This window comes from Microtus oregoni, unplaced genomic scaffold, assembly GCF_018167655.1.
Source record: "Microtus oregoni isolate MIOR12 unplaced genomic scaffold, Mior012 000009F_ref0000495, whole genome shotgun sequence".
Taxonomy (NCBI): Eukaryota; Metazoa; Chordata; class Mammalia; order Rodentia; family Cricetidae; genus Microtus; species Microtus oregoni.
This window is the reverse complement of record NW_024543068.1, coordinates 13,554,385-13,575,887: the sequence shown is the minus strand read 5'-3', so window position 1 is coordinate 13,575,887 and position 21,503 is coordinate 13,554,385. Positions and strand designations below refer to the sequence as shown.

The 21,503-nt window shown below is 44.8% G+C and overlaps 1 protein-coding gene across 1 annotated transcript in view; it reads right to left on the bottom strand.

Annotated features, from left to right (window-relative positions):
* Nucleotides 1–17,544: 17,544 nt before the first annotated feature.
* Nucleotides 17,545–21,503, bottom strand: part of Heatr4 (HEAT repeat containing 4) — a 37,408-nt gene continuing 33,449 nt past the window's right edge. The window contains exon 17 of the mRNA XM_041658219.1: nucleotides 17,545–17,829. Within this exon, the coding sequence (XP_041514153.1) occupies nucleotides 17,659–17,829 (171 nt within the window). The 3' untranslated portion in view covers nucleotides 17,545–17,658. The remainder of the gene's footprint in view (nucleotides 17,830–21,503) is intronic.

Here is a 21,503-nt window from a genome sequence, read left to right as displayed (position 1 = left end):
CCAATGTATATAAGGCAATGAGCAATGCAACACATATGCAACTATTATTTCTATTAATGTCATTACTGAGTGTGTATAGAGACTGGTTTTTCTCTCCTGGCTTCTAGAAGGAAACCTTTTATGAGGAATAAATGAGATAATATAACATCATCCAATCCTGACACATCGTAACTATTTAATAGCCATTAGTAATTGTTTAACATTATTAGTGTGTGATACTTATTTTCTTCAAGCTATTGGAAGGACATGCTGTCAACGCTGGTGACTTTTATAGTTTGGTCTAATTCCCATACGTTGTATTCCATTTTTCAGTGAACAGTCTACACTTGCCAGGGTCCAATTCTGGGTTTAGCCTTCATAAACTATGACCAACCAAATTATAACCTGGTCTAATTTCCTGTGTGTGCCTTCTAGAAAGGAGGGTCCCTTCAGAGCCTGCAAGACAGGCTAATCAGGAGAGCTCCTCCAGTTCACAGAAGCGGGTGCATCTGGCTCCGTCCAGATTCTGGTGAAGGGGGCGTGTCCCAGGAAGAACAAGCAGCGGCTTAAGCTAGTTACTGTGGATTCTGTTGAGTCATCCTCAGCTGAGGACCAGAGGAAGAAGGGTAAGGGCACTTCCACACTGGGTTGGAGGTATCCAGAACCATGAGATGAAACTGGGCAATGAACAGCGATTTTACAGGTAGGAAATTGTAAGAAGAGTCCAGTTTGCAACATGATCACTGGAAGATCAGCGTGGATCTGGCAGAGCTGGGTTGAAGCTGACGTCCTTAGAACGGAGGGAGATACTGGGGCTTGGCCTGTAGCCAGAGAAAGGAGGAACTATAATTAAGGAAACCCCATTATTTTGGCTTTGAGTCATTTCTCAAGGCTCACCCATGACTATTAGACAAGAAGACTTGTGGAGGGGAGGAGGATAAAATTATTGAAGTATAAATGGTTCTTAAACTAAAACTTCTGTTCAAGCCCCAGCCTGAGTTACTTAGCAAAAACTACCAAATAAATAAATATAAAAATAAAAGCAGAGCCAGTAAGACAACTCAGCAGGTGAAAGCACTTGCCGCGCAAGCCTGGACCTTAGTTCAGAACTCGCATAAGGGTGGAAGGACAGAACTGGCTCCTGAACCTTGGCCTCTGACCTTCACATACACGATGGCCTGTGCTTGCACAGGTACATGAATAAATTAAAATTAAAAAAAACTCTGTAGATAGACAAAAGTCCAAGTCTTTGCAACTCGTTCCCTCTCATCTTTTCAGGCCAGAATAGCTATTAACAGCCACCACCCCGTCTCTCCCCCCCTCCCCCCGCCATTCATATTACACGTGTTCTACTCTACTGTGTTATACTAGCCTCACAAATAAACCCTTTAGGAATCTCCAGACTGGAGCTGGCTCCACATCCGGACTCATCTCTAGCAGCATCTGCAGCAGTATTTCGCCTCAGAGCCCTATAAACAGTTCCAGATAATAGTGGTTCAAAATCGAGTCACCCGAGGGCCTAGAGATAGCACTGAGTCAGCAGCTGGCTTGTGGAGCACACACAAGCGAATACCCTAGGTGTGGTGGTGTAATCTCAGCACTCTGGAGGTGGAAAAGAGGGGATCAGAAGTTCAAATTCATCTCTATCTGCATATCAAGTTCAAGGCCAGCCTGTTCTACACACGACCCTGTTTTTATTTACTATTGTTTTGTTTGTGGGAGCTCTTTGGGTTTTTTTTTCAGTTGTTTGTTGTTTTGTTTTTGTTTTTTCCTTCTTTTTTCCTATTTATTTACTTATTTATTTGTGCTTTTTTTGAAACAGGCTTTCTCTGTGTAACAGTCCTGGCTGTCCTGGAACTTGCTTGGTAGACCAGGCTGACCTCTAACTCACAGAGACCTGCCTGCCTCTGTCTCCCAAGTGCTGGGATTACAGGCATGCACCACCACCACCAGGCAAGATCTTTGTTTTTTAAAAGCCACAGATTTTTCTGAGCACCACTAACCCTGACTGCTTCTCCTCCCAACACATCTCCACCATTACTACCTTTGTTCACAGAAAGAGTCAAAGCAGAAGTTGCTAGAAGTGGGAAGATATGGACCAATGTCAAGTTCCTCTTCCGGTGACTCTTATCTTTTCTTCCAGTTCTGTGTTTCCTTTGTTTGAGACAGAAGAGATTAGTGAGTTTCAATACCTCTTAATATTTTGAGAAGACCCCTGTCTGCCCCTTAGTAGACTGGTCGGTTTTAGAAGGGAAAGAGGACCGGCTGCCCATGGGGATGCTGCGTCGGTTTACTCTGCCTTTTCCTACACTGCCAGGACAGCAGCTGCCTCTCGGTCTCGCCCTCAGGAAGTGGATCTAGAGGTTGGCTTTCTCTCTTTTCCTGTTAGTTTCCTGCACAGGGACATCAATGGCTTTTATCAGCAAGCGATAAAAAAGGATGTTGTCAGTCAAGTGGAGACAGACAAACCCATTTCCCATCACAGACACAGACCATCCTCATGGCTTAGGGAACTGGATCTGGTTTTAGAAATTACAAAAGAGGTTAGTTTACTTGTGTGCATGTGGATATGTGAATGTGAGGTGTGTGTGTGTGCGCGCGCGCACGTGCGTGTGTGCACACGCATGCACGCACACATGTGGATGGAGAACAGAGGTTGACAATGTCTATCAGCCATCTTTCATTTTTTTTTTTTAGCATTTCTTAGAATTATTTTATCCGTATGGGTGTTTTGCCTGCATATTTGTATAGGCACCACATGCTCGTCTGGTGCCTGCAAGAGTCCGAAGAGGGAGCTGAAACAGGAGAGCTAGAGTTAATGCACAGGCGTGAGGCAGTCACGATGCGGCTGCTGGAACCTGAACCTGGGTCCTCTGAAAAGGCAGTAAGTGCTCTAAACCTCCGAGCCATTACTCTAGCTCCTCCATCTTAGTTTTTGAGATGAACCCTCTCCCAGTTTGGGCTAGACTGTCTGGCCAGCACGCTCCTGCTTTGTCTCCTAAGTGCTGGAATTATAAGCATGCACATCGCATGCCTGACTTTTTACACGGCTGCCAAGGCTCTGAACACAGGCTCTCATGTTTGCACAGCAAGTTTCTTGCCGGCTGATCCATGGCCTCAACCCTCGAAAGCTGCTCTTCTTGTCTGTTTCCCTGGTGCTGACTTCAGTCTTCCTCCTGCAGTTCATATTCTACCCCCTCTGCCCCCCTCCATCAATACAATCATTTTATCTTCCCCTGGGGTACAATTTCACACTTTCCCAAAGTAGCTTCCCATTGTGCATGCAAGGAATTGGAGTGTGAACACGAGGAGGCAGCTTAGGGTTTGTTAAACTTTTTATTTCCTGGAACTCTTACAAATCACATAGCTTTTTACCTAAAGTTGGATTTCATTCGCTCAGTCCCACTCAGTCAACAGATCACCTTCAAAGACACTGTTGCCAGTGAGGCCCCAACATCATCTCTCAGCCACCGCTTGACTTTGTGTTTCTGTGCTACACACCTCCTGTGTGGGTCAACTCACCCAGTTCCTGTCCATGCTCCAGTGTGTCACCTCCATGACACCAAGGATCATGTCCTTTCTGCTCATGACCGCCTCCCTCGAGGTCCAGCCATCAGTAGATGACTAAGTATTTAGGAAATGGATGAGTGAGTCAGGAACTGTCTCCAGGAGTAGTCTTGCCACAGTCACTTATTTTGGAGTCTTATTAAAAAAAAAAAAAAGCATGTGCTAATTATCATATCATGATCAGGGGTGGTTATAGTAATTTGTAGGTAAAGGGACAGTGGTGGAGGCTGACTAAAGAAAGCTCCCACTAACTAGTATGTGTGGGCCATTCCAGAACTCTGAATTGGGGATCCCACTGTCTGCTTCTACTGGACTTCTGTAGACAGAGCTGTTCCTTTGGGAAAATCCGTGCAGAGTTGCCCACTGCCCTCCCTATTGCCAACAAGAGGAAGAGGCAGAACTCAATTTCTCCTAACTCAGCAAAACCTTTCTGGTCTGAAATTAAAGATCAGGCCTCTCTCTGCAGCTTTCCTTTTTCAGGCGCTGAAGAGATTTCCCCATCTAAGGTCTGGGCTGAGTCACTGCTCCTCCAGCAAAAACAAGTTAACTTCCTTAGGATGGGGGCTGCAAGTGAAGCCTCAGCCTTCTAATCTCCTTCATCTTTTCAAGCCAAAGTTCACTGTCGAGGTCCCTCTTCTGGGAACGAGAGGGCAAGGCAAGAGAAAAACTGCAGCTCTGTTTCTCCCTTTCTCCCAAGCTCATGGTCTTTCTTTTGTCTTCTGCCCAGAAGAAGGAGGCTGGAGAGGAAGAAGGAAAAATAAGCCAGAGAACACAATTCTTTCATACAAGAGGGATGGATGCCCTGGGCAGGGAGAGATAAATTGGAATGAATGGTAAGGAGACATGAAGAATCCCCGGAGAGTCTTCAACGTTTCTCACATCCAGGACAGCTGAGGCACAGCCTTCGTTGCTAGGACACCAGCGAACCCCAAAATGCAATCAGTGGGAGGCGATGACAACTGAGATGCTGGCAAATCTGATGTGGGGCCCTGTGGGAGCATCATAAACTGCGTAAGACTTGGTAGGCAAGAGAGGCAGTGGGCGTTCAGTGTGAGACCCTGAATCAGGGTGTCTACACTATTTCCAGCTCAATAGCCAATTTGTGGGGAGGACCCCAGGCCAAAGATGAAGGGCAATGATGTGGCTTAATCAGCTCCCTCGGGGATGGGCAATCTTTTCAGAATGCTCTGAAATCTCTAGATGAAAGGAAGGGCTAGGGAAAGCTATCATTACTTTGAGTTCTGATCATAGAGGAACCAGGGTGTTTTTGAGTTTCTGTATTGGAATCAGAGACCAAAGTATTTTCATCTCGGGTAGACTTGGCTTTTTTTCCTAATGCTATCAATTGACAAAGGATCAATAGCAAGGGTCCCTAACCAGATCAGTGAGAGAGCTGGCTTAATGGGTTAAGAACAGTTTGCAAAGCCTGGAATTAGGATCCCAGCCATTCCAGGTTCAGTGAGAGACCCTGTCTCAAAAGAATAAGGTGGGCACCTTAATTGGGTAGGACACCCAACGCCTTTCTCTGGCCTGGCCTCTCTGCATGAACACAGGTTGCATACCTACACATACATGTACATACATGACACAAACACATGAACATAGACACACATGTCCTTACCTGTGTACACACACACACACACACACAAAACACACATGAAGATATAAGCTGGGTGGTGGCACATACCTTTAATCCCAGCACTCGGGAGACAGAGACAGGCCGATCTCTGTGAGTTCGAGGCCAGCCTGTCTACAAGAATGAGTTCCAGAACAGACTCCGAGGCTACAGAGAAACTCTGTCTCAAAACAAACAAACAAAACAACAACAACAACAACAAAAAATAAAAAAGAAAGAAGCAGAACCTTATCAAATGACTGTAGCAATTCAAACAAGTTTTCCAGGCAGACTGGTTTTCACCAGACCAAATTTACCTAGAGGGACAATATACAGGCTCCTCCCTCTCTCTTAGACTTTTACGCAGTACACAAAGACTGCTTAAAAACTAGGACTTGGGCTAGATCTAGTGATATATGGGTCTCTGGAAGCTGAGGCAGGAGGATTACTCGAGTACAAAATTACATATTAGAGGCTAACCAGAGCCACATCAAAAGGTCCTATCTTGGGGGCTGGAGAGATGGCTCAGTGGTTAAAGAGCACTGACTGTTCTTCCAGAGGACCTGGGTTTAAATCCCAACACCCATATGGCAGCTTACAACTGTCTGTAACTCCAAGATCTGACAACTTAACACAGACATGCATGCAGGCAAAACACCTAAAATAATAAAAATAAATAAATGCACATAAAATAATAAGAAACATTTTTTAAATAAAACAGGTCCTATCTCACATAGACTAATCAACAACAATAAACCCACTTTGATTCACTGAAGGGTGCTTGGAGATTCTAGAATGTTTATGTCAAGTGTGGTTATGGTCAAATGGCCTAACTAAGTAAACGAACAAGAAGAAGAAGAGATGGTATGTGTAAACCAGAGCCTTGTGTTCAGCAGATCCATGATTTTGGTATTTTCTCTCTTTGTTCATCCCTTTATACTTGACCAAGAATGCTCCATCACATTGCCTCTTCTCTCTCCTGTTCCCTGAAGCATCCAGACTATTGTTTCAAGGGACACCTTTGCTACAGAATTCTCCAGTGAAATCATTTTCCCTTCCTGATCTCTCAGGAAGAGAGATCAGGCTGACTAGATGCAAAACAGACCTTTAATCCAAGCCTGAGACAAGCTCATACTTGTTGGGATCCACCTAAGAAGCAGTGACTTCAGGTCATAGTCATCTTAGGGACAGGCACAATTTTTCAGCTCTTGCTTAAAATGGACAAAGGTCCAGCTGATGTAAACCAAAAAGATCTCAGGACTAGGCATGTGATGTAAGCTCACAAGAGGGAGGAGCTGAGTCTAAGGATCATAAACACCGTGGACAAAATGAATGTGGAGAATGTGGATGTCAAGTCCAGGATTTCAGTGTTCCAAGTTCCAGTAGAGTTGGGCTTAGGATGTACGTATGCAAGCATGCATGCATACATATACACATACACATGTACATAGGCAAAGATAGATAGATAGATAGATAGATAGATAGATAATGATAGATGAGAGAGAGAGAGAGAGAGAGAGAGAGAGAGAGAGAGAGAGAGATTGAGAGAGAGACTGCTTTAAGCTCTGGATAGTAACTGTATAGAAGTCATTACCCAGAAAGCGGATATAACCAAAATACAAAAAAAAAAAATCTCAGTAAATTTATGTATTACCTTGCTATGGATGAGCAAGGTTATGTGAATGGTTAAGGAGCTACTTTGCAACACTGATCCTATGTGAGAACCCCAGGCTTCTCTACTAATTCCAGAGAATTCTATTGAGTTGGTTAAACTAGGGTCCAGGGACCTAATTATAACTGTGTTACCTGAGTAACCTGTCCTCCAAGGCAAAAAAAAAAAAAAAAAAATCTATCAGAAGGCCAGAAGGCCCATAGGTCTGACCTGGAAATCACTGTAACTAAAATACTTGGTTCACTCAGAGACAGACACGGCTGGTGACCTGGGGACAAGCTCCAGAGTAGCCATTAGATTCGGAATCTATAGGTCAAATCACGCAGTGTCCTAGTCTTCGGCTCTCTGGCTCAATTAGAGTTTTCCTCTAAGGTCGGTGAGTCCTTCCCACCTCTGGAATGAGCCAGAGGCTCTTAGAACAAAGAACTACTACTTGTAGAAGGAAGTATTCAGGGTTGCTTACTCAGAAGAGATGTAGACTTCTTCATACATACCCATGGCTCATCTTGAACAGCTTAATAGCCATTATTTTCTTCAGGGAATATTTATTGACTCAGAGTTATACACTTCCTTAGATGTCAAGGTGAATGAAACTCTTCGCTGCAAGACCCTGACAATCTGACTTTAATCCCTAGATCCCACAGTGGAAGGAGAGAACTGATTCCTGAAAGTTGTCCTCTGGCTTGTGCCACACACACACACACACACACACACACACACACACACACACACGGAATAGAGGATAATAAAAACATCTTAAATTAAGTACATTCCCTAGGCCAATAGTTGATTGCTAAGGATATAAATAAAAACTAGATAGTGGTAAGACATCAGCCTAAGAGATCTCGAGTCTCTTAGCAATCTAGTAGGTGAAAAAACCATTTTTGGACTGGAGAGATGGCTCAGTTGTTAAGAGCCCTTGTTGCTCTTGTAGGGGACCTGGTTCAGTTCCCAGCACCCACATGGCACTCACAACCATTCATTACTCCAGCTCCAGGGGTTCTCATACTACTTTCGATTTCCAAGGGCACAGATTATGCATGAGGTATATATACATAGATACAGACCAAACACTTATACAGAGTAAAATAAACAAATCTTCTAAAACCTATATTTTAAAATATACTTAGATGTTTAATATATATAAATGTTTAAAATATGGATGTATATACAGCCATACATATATATTTTAAATGGAGACTGTACTTTTGTTTCCCAGCCACCCAGACCCCAATAATCACATAGAAACTATATTAATTACAACTCTGCTTGGCCAATGGCTCAGGCATATTCCTAGCTAGTTCTTACATCTTAAATGAACCCATTTTGATTAATTTATGTATTGCCACAAGACTGTGGCTTACCAGTAATGTTCTGGTATCTTTCTCCTTCAGCAGCTACAAGGTGTCTCTCTCTGACTCCACCTACACACTCTCTCCATCTCTGTTTGGATTTCCCATCTGACTTTACTCTGCTAAGCCATTAGCCAAAACAGCTTTATTTGTTAACCAAAACAAAAAGCAACACATATACAGAAGAACACCCTACATCATTTTTTTTCTGGTTTTTGAGACAGGGTTTCTCTGTGTAACAGCCCTAGCTGTCCTGAAACTAGCTCTGTAGATCAGGCTGGCCTCGAACTCATTGAGGTCTGCCTGCCTCTGCTACCCTAGTACTGGGATTAAAGGCGTGCGCCACCCCCACCCGGCTGTCTGGCTCTTCTAAAACGTTTTTTAAACTATATTTTATTCTAGTGACTGAAGTTAGTGAAACAGCCATATCAGGAACCTTAAGATTCACTTTTCACTGAGCTATGGTGGCACATGCTTTTAATCTCAGCTCTCCTGAGGCCAGAGGCAGGCAGATCTGTGTGAGTTCAAGGCGAGCCTGGTCTATAGAACCAGTTCCAGGGCAGGCTCCAAAGCTACACAGAGAATTCTGTATCAGAAAACCAAAACCAAAACAAACAAAAACCAAAATAACAAAGGAGTAATTTTTCACTCCCTTAGAAAAACAGTATTTCTGTTCTTTAGAGGAGGCCAACCTGAGCAGCTTTTTCTTTTCAATGCATCCATGGGTGAAAGATGCACATGTCCAGGAGATAAGAACTAGGTGCTCAGTGGTTACCCGCCCTGCCCTAGGCAGAAGTCACTCCAAGTCACAGCATCAGAACAAATAGGGCTTTTCCGTTGTTACACAGAACCTATACATATACATACCAAGTCTCAGAATGAGCTACAGGAGTCATTTCCTGGGTACTCTTGTACAAGTCACAGGGTTTTGTCTGTGTTTATATGTTTGTGTGTATGCGGCCAGATGTCAATGCCAGGTATCTGTTTGATTGCTTTTGGCGTAATTTTTTTAAACAAAAAACAAAATGGGGATCTCACGCTGTAAGATACAGCTGGCCTGAAACTATGTAGATTAGATTGGCCTTTAATTTCCAGAGATCCTCCTGCCTCTGCCTCCCAAGTGCTGGGTTTAAAGGTTTAAAGGTGCATACGTCCAACCCTCGTGTCTCAGTTAGGGTTACTACTGCTGTGATAAAACACCATGATCAAAAGCAACTCAGGTAGAAAAGGGTTTATTTCACTCACGGTTCCATTTAACACTTCGCCATCAAATGCAGTGAACTCAAGCAGGGCAGGGACCGGGAGACATGAGCTGATGGAGAGGTTGTGGAAGGGTGCTGCTTACTGGCTTGCTCCCCATGGCTTGCATAGCCTACTTTATTTTATTGTATTTATTTATTTATTTTGTTTTTTCAAGACAGGGTTTCCCTGTGTAACAGTCCTAGCTGTCCTGGAACTAGTTCTTGTAGACCAGGCTGGCCTCGAACTCACAGGGATTCAGAGGCCTCTCGAGTGCTGGGATTAAAGGCATGCGCCACCATGGCCCAGCATTTTATTTTATCGCTTCTCTGTATAGCTCTGGCTGTTCTGTCTGTAGATCAGGCTGGCCTCAAACTCAGAGAGCTGCCTGCCTTTGCCTCCGAATTGCTGGGATTAAAGATGTGCGCCACTGTCAGTTTCAGCTTGCTTTCTTGTAGAACTCAGAACCACCAGCCTAGGGGTGGCACCACTCACAGTGGCCTGGATCTTCCCACACCAGTCACTAAGAAAATGCCCTACAGGCTTGCCCACAGTGTGATCTTGTGAAGGCAAATTTTCACTTGAGTCTCCTTTTTCTCTGATGACTGTAGCTTGTGTCAAGTTGACACAAAACTAGCCAGCACTCCTGGGTAAGACTCAAAGGGCTTGCACTTACATCGGAGTTCACTGATTGGCTAGACTGTGGCTGGCCAGCAAGCCCCAGGGACCCTCCTGTCTTTACAGCCCCAAGCCTGGAACTACAGATGCAGGCTGCCCTTGCCTTTGCCTTGCCCAGCTTTTATGCGGATTCTGGGAACTGAACTCAGATCCTCAAGCTATGGAACACGCACTTGACCTACCGAGCCATCTCTCCAGTCCCGTTTGTTTGGTTGTTGTTGTTGTTTGAGGTGACATCTAAGTAGTTCAGGTTGACTTTGACTTTGCAGTGTAGGCCACACTAATCTCACACTTGGGCCCTTATTGCTTCAACCTCATGCCTGATAGGATTGCTGGTGTGCACCGCCACCATTTCTGACTTGTTATACAATCTCACTTTCCTCGTGATTGAGAGAGTATCTACTTGGCTTGTTACAACTAGAAGTCATGTTTTAAGAGTCGCTACAGCAGGGCAGTGGTGGCGCACCCCTTTAATCCCAGCACCTGGGAGGCAGAGGCAGATGGATCTCTGTGAGTTCAAGGCCCACCTGGTCTACAGAGTGAGTTCCAGGACAGCCAGTTACACAGAGAAACCCTGTCTCGGGGTGGGGTGGGGGAGTCACTGGAGCAGTATCTGACCACTTTAGGTCACAGAGGAATGGTTGATGGGATGGGATTTAGTTGTTACCATAAGAACAGACAACCAGAAAGCCACCAGGAAGTGACTTATATGTACAAACTGACATCTAGTGGTGTATTTTTATAACATGGGCCAAAAGTATAAGTTAATAGCTGGCTGAAAATTTAGTTATTGGGGTAAATAATTAGACCGTGACAGAGCAGCCGGTTTTATGAGCATAGCAATATTTAGCTCTCATCAGCAACTTTCGAACTTGGCTGTGGATTAGAATGATTTGTGAAGCTTTCTGAAACCCGCTAACAGAGGGCATGGTGGCGCACACCTTTAATCTCAGCACTCCAGAGGTAGAGGCAGGGGAATCTCTGTGAGTTCCAGGCCAGCCTGGTCTACAGAGCGAGCTCTAGGTCAGTCAGAGCAACACAGTGAGACTCTGTCTCAAAAAAAAAAAACAACAAAAAAACAAAAAAACCCAACAACAATAAAAGAGAAACATGCTAATGTCTGGATCTCACCTTCTGAGAGATTCTGCTTTAACCTGCAGGAGTGTAACTCAGGCAATCTCTCTCTCTCTCTCTCTCTCTCTCTCTCTCTCTCTTTCTCTGTCTTTATCTCTGTTTTCATCTCTCAGCTTTAAAAATCTTTCTAGCAGTGACATTTTAAAAAGTGACTTTAACATGTAACCAGAAGCTGGACATGGTCGTAATACCTGTGATTCCAGCACTTGGAAAGAAAAATCAAGAGTTCACGGCCAGCCTGAGCTACAGGAGACCGTATCTCAAAACACACCCACACACGTCTTCACATCATGCACACACACCACACATATTCACCATACGCACACACACATCATACACAGACATATCACACACACATATACACACTCACATGCCGTGCATCGCGCCCCCGTGTCTGCGCTCTGTGAGCTGGCACCCAGTTACCGAGCTTTGGGCAAGGGGCTGGAGCTTAAAATACACAGACACACACAGACAGAGAGACAGCGACATGGGTCATCCTTGAATTCCCCAAGATTGCCCCCTTTATTGTGTTCAGGGGCAGATTCTACAGAGATAGCCACGCCCCAGCCAAACCCATCAGAAACCACTCTCCTGCTATCAGGAACTCCTGAAGGTCTCATGCTCAGAGAGGCTGTAGGCACTCAGATCAGGGGATTACAGGAAATTCAGGATCTAGGGTCTCACTGCTCCCAACACTCACACATTTATGGACCCAGGTTGTGAACAACTGCTGTGGCCCATGAATAACTATTTATTATTCTCCTCATTATATAATTGAAGAAAGTAAAACCCAAAGAGTTAGGTAGTTGCTGCAAAGTCACTTAGTAGGCAGAGAAAATTTGGCCTTGATTTTCCTATATACCCCCATCTGATGTTGTCTTTGCAGAGGTTTTTGTTTTGTTTTGTTTTGTTTTTGTTTTTCGAGACAGGGTTTCTCTGTAGCTTTGGAGTCTGTCCTGGAAACTAGCTCTTGTAGACCAGGCTAGCCTCAAACTCACAGAGATCCACCTGCCTCTGCCTCCTGAGTCCTGGGGTTAAAACATGTACACCACCACAGCCTGGTTTGCAGAGGTTTTTAGAAGTCTGATATACTCCGAATAGCTTCCTCATATAGCAGTTTTAAGTATGGGACAGTAAGGCTTGACCCAGCTGAAGCTCTGCAAATGGCTTGGGTTTGGTGAGAGAGCATAGGCTAAGATAGGCACTGGCTATCTGACAGTTTCTGTAAACTCATGAGTTTAAACTTGATGAGTTTTAAACTTGTGAGGTTAATTCTGAATCAAATTGCTACAAGATAAACATTCAAGTGTGTGTGTGTTGAGATCAGAAATATATTAGAGATATCAGAAACTAAATTATTGGTCCACTATTGAGGCCCAGAAAAATGTTAACCACTTACATATCTGAGACACTTATCTGCTAGGCATTAGTGGGTACGGAAAGGAAAACAGAGGGTTCAAACCCTGCTATCTGGGACCTTTTGCTAACTTGACCTCCCACAGGGTTCCTCAGAGGACGGGTGACATCGGAAGGACAGAGAAGCTCGAATTTGTTCCAAGCCTATCCGGTACAAAATAAAGCTCATTGCGGACACAGGAAATGAACGGGGCTCCCTGGGTCAGGAAGGGAGGCTGCATCTCTTAATCACACATAGGGACCAGGCCAAAATCTGCCGAAGCCACACTTAAGTAATTGCTAGGATAATTTCCCCGAATTTTATGGTGAATGTTTGATTGGCTCTTGGCAGCATGTAGGAGCAGGTTGAGGAACTAAGGTTCAGCCAAGCAAGCAATGCTCTAGTAATCATCCTATGAAAAGGCTATATTAGAGGCCACAAACTCAGCCAGAGGACTGACTTTGGCCCACAGCTATTTCTGGCTCAGTGCTAGCTGGCAGTGTTTTCAATATTTTTCAATTAATTGCCAACATTCAGCTCTGGGGAAAGTTTACATAAAAACTCTGATTTTTGTTATGAGATATAGTGTGTGTGTGTGTGTTTCTAGGGGTTGAACCTAGGGCCTCATACATGCTAGGCAAGAGCTCTACCCACCATTCCTCAATATATGCTTCGTTTATTTTTGAGACAGGATCTTATGTAGACCAGGCTGGCCTAGAATTCGCTATGTATTATTGGATGAGGTTGCTCTGAAGCACATTTTGTAGCCTAGAAGGACCTTAGATATCTGACCTTCCTGCCTTCTCCTCCCGAGTGCTAGGATTACAGGCGAATGCCACTGTGCTGTGTTTATGCTGGGGATCAAACCCAGGGCTTCCTGCATGCTCGCCAAACACTCTGTTGAGTTTCACGCTCAGCCCATCTTCTATTTTCTGACACACCCATGGTGAACTTAGTGAACATTTGCTGGTAAGGCCATTCCTTAAGGAACAATGGAGTAGGGGACAGTGAGGTCACCCAGTAGGAAAGGTGCTTGCTGCCAAACGTGATGACCTGATAGCCATAAGAAACTGTGGGAAGACGAAAGCTGGTTCTCGCACGCGTGTTTTCTTCCCTCCGACCCTTCTCCATCGATCCCGTCTGCTGAAGTGATTCCCTGAGAACTTAGATGGAATGTACAAACTGAGAGAAACACAAATCTTGGTTTAAAATGGGCTCCTTTTCCTAGATCCAGGTTAAGAAGACACACAGTTTGTTTGTTTGTTCTGTGATTGTTGTGGTTTGCATGCTGGGCCAAACAGAAGCTTCCTTTTTTCTATCAGGTTAGGGACGAGCCACTCAACTAGTCAACCTGAGACCTGATGAAAGGAAAGAGGGGGAGAGAATGGATGAAAAGGAGAATGATGGACACATTCTATGAGCAAAGAAAATCAGCCAGCAAGGAGAGGTAGGCCCTTTCGGAATGGTCACATTTTGTTAGTATGAAGAGATATGCAGAACCAAGAGGGTTAGGCACAGGAACCCCAGCTCCTCTGTTGTAAAGATACAAGTGAACAACGCTGGAAGCCAGAGAGGAGAAAGAGGCAGCCATTGGCTTACTTACCCCAGCCTTTCCCTCCCCTCACCTGGAAGGTTTTTTTCTCCTAGCTCTGCTGTCTAAATCTTTCAGTCTCAGATCTGACGAAAGCTCCCAGGCTCTCACGATTTCCCCAGGTCCCTCCTCCCCAGATCCCTCCTCCCTACAGCCCTCCTCCCCAGATCCCTCCTTTAGCACAGCTGCTCTATGCCTCACAAGTCCCACTAGACTGAGCATATTGTCCTGAAAGAATCTTGCATGTGTGTATTATAAAACCCCTTGTAAACTCCTCGAGAACAAGGGCCGTTTCTTCTGTTCCTGCTTCATCTCCCATAGTGCTGATGGCCTAAGAGACCCTCTGTAGGGCCCTGCTGCCTCCCAGACTGGAGAGTTCAGTTTAGCTCTCAAGCTCTTGCCAGCAATGCAAAGGGTACACAATAAAGCCCTTTCACTATTAAGCAACAGATTCAAAGATAGACGGGCTGAGAAAGTACACCCACAGAATCAAGCATTGTCTCAGATCTCTCCTGGGAGCCAGAGCCTGGGATCCTCAGGTTAGATGCGGAAGTAACTTTGATATACTGTATGTGATGGCATGTCTCAAGTTAGGATTTCATTCAGAAGAAATGGATAAACTAGTTGATTAAAAACATGGAAGTGGGAATGTTCCTCAGCTTTTGTTTAGCGGGCCCGGGGTCTGGAGTCCAGGAGCAGTAGAGGGCTGGAGTCCTAGGTCAGCACTAAAAATAAAAGGAGTTTGGGTTACTTTAAAGGATCGAAGGAGGTAAAAGATTTTCTTTTAAGCCATTAGTTGGTATTTCCTACAGCTCTCCCCTGACATGGTTCATAGTCAAGGGTTCACAAGCCGGGCGATGGTGGCGCACGCCTTTAATCCCAGCACTCGGGAGGCAGAGGCAGGCGGATCTCTGTGAGTTCGAGACCAGCCTGGTCTACAGAGCTAGTTCCAGGACAGGCTCCAAAGCCACAGAAAAACCCTGTCTCGAAAAACCAAAAAAAAGAGTTCACAGAGGGAAAATATTGCTTTTCATATTTTAATGCTGACAGTGCTACCAGAAGAGAAAATGTGGAGGGGGAGGGGTTGTCTCACACTGCCTTTATTTCCTTCCCTCCATCCCCACTCCTTTCTTCCCTCCCCTTCCTACCTTTCTTTCTAGCCAGGGCCTCAATAGCAGGCCTACCTGGCCTTGAGCTCACAGAGCGTTACCTGCCTCTGCGTCTCAAATGCTAGAATAAAAGACATGAGCCACCATGCCCGGCCATCTGCCATTATTTCCATTGCTGAATGTTTCAGTGCTTTTTCGGGTATAAATAGCAATCAGTATTTAGGAAAAAGAGCTAGATTCACACCTCTTTTGTATTCTGAGTTTCTCCTTTTCCACGGTTATTTTGGGTATCAAGTGTACTTATAGAATTCCATCTTCTGACACATACAGATTTCAGCTGCTCCTCAATGCCTAAATCTTTTTTTTAACTAATTTTTAAAATTCATTTTATATCCCAACCCCAGTTCTCCCTCCCACCCTATGCCTAAATCTTTAAAGCATTACATATACTGAAGAGAACTCATGAGAACTGTTAGCCAGCCTTGGGAAATTCTGGAGTTGTATCCTAGGAATCTAAACGTGCTCACACCCAGAAGTGCAGTGTGATGGGGTTGTGTTGGCTTTTTATTTTTTTGTAATGGTCATGTGATATCCCTTTATAGCTCCCTGTGGACTGCAGTTAAGGAACTTTCTGTAGAACAAAACTGAACATGGGGACATACACACACATATAGACATAGACACAGATACACACACACACACACACACACACACACACACTCACCTGGGAGGTTTCTTAAACAAACAGGATTCTCCTCTAGGTTTCCATGAGAAACTTGTATATCTTGTGAAAGATTCTGAGTCTTTTATACTTCTTTCTACTCTAGTACATTTACAGGTCTGACATGTATACAGGATGGGACCTTCCAAGTGTGTGGAAAAATATACTCTGTCGCTCAGTGTGGAGCCAGCATTCTTTAATCCCGTGTAAACAGCGCACAAGGAGAAGCCCAGTAGCAAGCCGAACCTGGTGGCACAGTTCTGTAACTCCAACTATTAGGGAGGTCAAGACAAAAATGTGCCTGGATTACAGAGTGAGGTCAACAGTGCCAGCCTGGACAACTGGGTAAACACTGTCTCCAAACTTCAGAAGAGTTAAAAAGGGTCAGGTATGGTTGGCACATGCCTTTAATACTAGCACTTGGGAGACAGAGGCGGGTAGATCTTTTGAAGCTAGCCAAGTCTACATAGAGAATTCCAGACCAGGATTACGTAGTTAAGTGCTGTGTGTTTTTTTTTTTCTCTTTTGGGGTCCCGCCACCCAGCTCCCAAATAAATCACACACAGAGGCTTTTTCTTAGTTATGAATGCCCAGCCTTGACTTGTTTCTTGCCAGTTTTTCTTAATTTATCCCAACTACCTTTTGCCTCTGGGCTTTTACCTTTCTCTATTTCTCTATACCTTTCTTTACTTCTTTCTTTGTGGCTTGCTGTGTAGCCGGGTTGTTGGCCCCTGATGCCCTTCCCTCCTTGTTCTCTTGCTTCTTTTACTGCTGCTGTGCTCCTCTTCCTTCCCCTCTTTTCTCCTATTTACACTCTCTGCCCTGCCTATCCTTACTCCTGCCTCGCTATTGGCTGTTCCGCTCTTTCTTAGACCATCAGGTGTTTTAGACAGGCACAGTAACACAGCTTCACAGAGTTAAACAAATGTAGCGTAAACAAAAGTCACACACCTTAAAATAATAGTCCCCAACAGTTAAGATCCCATCTTACACACACACACACACACACACAAACATATATGAAGTAAAAGCAGGGCTAGGTTTGTAGCTTAGTGGTAGAGAACTGTCTTCTAACATGTGAGGGCCTATATTCAATCTCTAGTAACCTCCCCTCCCCCCACTATAAAATGAACTAGAATAATTGGGCATGGTAGCACATGGTAGCACATTCCTGTAGTGCCATTCTGGAGGCTGAGGCATGAGCATTGCAAGTTCACATTCAGGCTGACCTATATAGTAAACTCCAGTCCAGCTTGGGTCACATAGCAAGACCTGGTCTCAAAAATAATAAATTGGATATGGTGACTCACGCCTTTAATCCCAGCACTTGGGCGGCAGAGGTAGGTGGATCTCTGTGAGTTTGAAGCCAGCCTGATCTACAGAGTGAGTTCCAGAACATCCAAGACTAAGTAGAAGGCCCTATCTAAGATGATGACGAAAATAATAACAATAATAGTAAAGCTGATTGATAAAATAGTTTATCTTTGTGAACATAGTGAGGACATTGTACAGTATCAATGGAAGAGAGAGAGTGCCCAAGAGAAGCATTCAGCCTAGATGGGATCAACTTTTCCCCACTTTCACTGGCACTGAAAGACAATCTTCTCAGTAAGTTGCCCAGCTAGAAAGATCTGGGTCAGATCCGAAGGGCCCCTTTTCGATTCTTTTTTCCCGGGCAGTCCGTAGATCTCTGAAAAATGGTGAGCAACTTTTCTGTGTGGGGATTTGTACAACAGGACTCTTTAGCCAGGGACTCGGGCTTTTGGGCAGCACCCTCTGCAGAGAAATATTAACATACAGTCTCGAGTGAGAAAGCAGATCAATTTAAGCCAGGTTATTAGAGTAGCTAGGAGCTATTAAATTCAATAAGAAGCTAGAAGACTGTCTCCCTTGACTCTGGCCAACCTAATGTGGAGAAGAGGCCCCAGTTGCTCAGTAACAAAGTTTGACCATTTGCATGCCGATTTGAAGGGCTAGCTTGTTTATCATTCTGTTTGATCCCTGGTATCCACATGGTGGAAACAGAGAACTGAATCTTGCAAGTTGCCCTCTGACTTCTCCATGCCTGCTCATCCTGGGTAGTTTTATGTCAATTTGACACAAGCTAGCCATCTGAGAAGGGAATATCAATGGGGAAAATGCCTTCATAAGATTGGGCTGTTGCTTAATGCACAGTTTTGAACTATAAGCAACGAGCATTCATGTATTTGTACACATAAGAATTTTTTTTTGTTTTTTTTTTTTTGTTTTTTTTGAGACAGGGTTTCTCTGTAGCTTTGGTGCCTGTCCTGGAACTAGCTCTTGTAGACCAGGCTGGCCTTGAACTCACAGAGATCCGCCTGCCTCTGCCTCCCGAGTGCGCCACCACCGCCCGGCACACATAAGAATTTTATTTGAAGCAGGGCTTCACTATTTTGTCCAGGTGGGTCTGGAACCTGTGAACTCATGTGATCCTCTTTCTTCAGCCTCCCAAGTAATTGAAACTATAGGTGCATACCATAGAAATGAAGTTTTACATTTTTATTCTTTAATTTGTTTAAGATATGTTTTATAATGCATGTGTCTGTGTGACTATGTGTAGGTATGTGCACTCGTGTGCAGGTGCCTCTGGAGGCCAAAAGAGGGTGTCAGATCTGCTGGAGCTGGTGTCACAGGCAGTTGTGAGCCACTTACATGAGTGCTGGGAACCAAGCTTCCAGTCCCCTAAGAGAGCAGCACTCCTTCTTAACCGCTGAGCCATCTCTCCAGCCCTGGGTGAATGTTTTGGAAAGATAGCTTTACTGGAAGTAGAAGCGCTTGATGAAACATAATGCTGAGTTTTGATAATGGTGGCGTGTCCTCCAAAGTTTATATTAGGGTTTAACAATAATAATCACTGTTAGAGTACCATGATATAATGGCTCCCCCATTCTTTCATATTATGTAGAGATGTAAGTAGGAACACATATATACATATATTATACTGGCACACGTGAGCCCTAGACAAATTCTGGGGCAAGTCTTATTTTGCCTGATTTCCCTCTCCCTAGCCCCATTTATAAAAACACTACAGAGCCATGTGTGGTGGCTCTTGCCTATAGTCCAGCACTGAGAAGGCTGAGTGAGGAGGGCCATGAATTTGAGGCCAGCCTGGCTACACAGTGAGCTCCGAGTCAATCTGGGCTATAGAGTAAGAGCTCATCTCACAGCAACAACCTCCCCAATACACTCAGGACATTATTTCAAGTCGCTCAATGACAGACACCTATGGAAATAGTTATTAATAGCCGCTTCTGTAGTGAGAACTAAGTGAGGCCACAGGAAAAGTGATGAAGTTCAAGATAAGTCAGGTCCCCAAAGGCAACTCCCAGCTACAGGGGAAATGAGAAGACAGAGATAGCAGCAAGACTCTTTATTTAAGGAAATCACAACGTGTTCAGAAAAGAAAAGGATGAGGTCACAGGAAGGGCTGGGAGGAGAAGATATTTGTACAGCATGTGGAAATGACAGACTTTGCGTCTTCCAGTCGCTAAACACAGGCTCCTCAGCTATGAAGCAGAGAAGCCCGGAAGATTCCCAGGTTCACTTCAGCTTTGTCCTTTGTCACCTGGAAAGCACTCTTTTTGAAAAGAGAATCTAATTTCCAGTGTCACCTATGATCCGCACTTTATCTGCATCCACCCCGGGGACCTAATACCAGGATTCTTCCAGTACACTCAGCCTTTATGTCACCTAGGAAAGAAGCTCCCGGGGCTGGGAGAGTGTGGCTCAGCTGGCAGAGCTCCTGTTGTAGAGGCATGATGACTTGAGTTTGGATCCTCAGCATCCATGGGACAAGCCAGGCTTGTAGGCCCAGCATTGGGGAGGCAAAGACATGAGGACCTCCAGCCAGTCTTCCTGACCCCTGAGCTCCAGTTTCAGGGAGACATCATATCTCAAAACAGGAAAATGGTGACAAAGGGTGATACCCGACATTGACCCCTGCCCTCCACACCCACATGTGAGTACACACACACACACACACACACACACACTTTAAAAAGGAAGACAGGGCCCAGAGAGATGGCTCAGCCATTAAAAGCACTAGCTGCTCTTTCAGAGTACCCAGGTTCGATTCCCAGCATCCTGACTGTATCCTGGAAATCCACAACTAACTATAATTCCCGTTCCAAGGGGGATCTGATGCCCTCGTCTAGACATATGTGGTGCAGACATACATTCAGGCAAAACACCCATACACATGAAATAAATCCCAAAAATATTTTAAATTAAATTTAAAAAGCAATAACAATGGTTGTTAAAAAGTGAAGGCTGTTCCTCTTGAGGCCCCTTCTTCTAGGCCCCCCGCAGCCTTCTACTAGTGCACAGAACTTGGTAGGGCCCTGGCTGCTTTAAGTCTCCACTGCTCTGTGCTGTGTCGGCCCCTTCCCAGCCTCTCGCGATGGCCCCGTCTGATATAGTTCTCTGTGAGTTTTGTCACAGTAACTTTCTCCTGTCTGTGACAAAAATACCTGAAGAGCAACTTTCGGGAGGTGGGGTTTTGACGTGGACTTACAACCCACCCTGGTAGGGGAGGGCGTGGTTGACAGAGCAGGAAGCAGCCAATCACACTTCCTCACAGTCAGGAAGCGGGGACTAACAGGGGAGCTGTGCCCAGAGGCTTGCCTCTTTAGTGATTGTAGATTCTGTTGAAATGTTATGTCACGCTTGCCAGTCAATTCACTTAAGCTTCCATGGGGTGTATGTAGAAATCATTTAAAATACCTAACTCCTGCTGCCACCCTGCCCCAATCAGGAACTCTATTCTAGCAGGCATGCTAGACACACACACCTGCCCCCCAAGAAGGCATGCAGAAGCGGAGTCTGCTGGGGTCTGGAGAGACAGTTCCTTGATTAGAGAGCGTTTACTGCTCTATCAGAGGACCAGAGAAAGGATTCCACAAACAACTCTAACTCCAGCTCCAAGGGATCTGGCACTCCCTTCTGGTCTCTGTGGATACACACACACACATACACACACACACACCCTTACAAAAAGCCAGAATCTTGAAAAAGAGGAGAGAAACAGAAACAACCTACTGGACATACTTGCCATCTCAGATTAAGGCAAGAAGACGGGGGGGGGGGGGGGGGGGGTGCGTGCTGGAGAGATGGCTCAGAGGTTAGGAGCACTGGCAGCTCTTCCAAAGATTTTGAGTTCAATTCTCAGCAATCCCACAGGAACCCCATGCTGGCTCACAACCATCTAGGATAAAATCTGGTGCCCTCTTCTGGCATTCAGGCAAACATACAGGTGGAACACTGTATACATAATAGATAAATAAATAGAAGAAGAAAGAAGAAAGAAGAAGAAGAAAGAAGAAAAAGAAGAAGAAGAAGAAGAAGAAGAAGAAGAAGAAGAAGAAGACGACGACGACCTGGAGTTTGAGGCCAGGCTGGATTAGGTAGCAAAACACTGACAAACTTCCTTT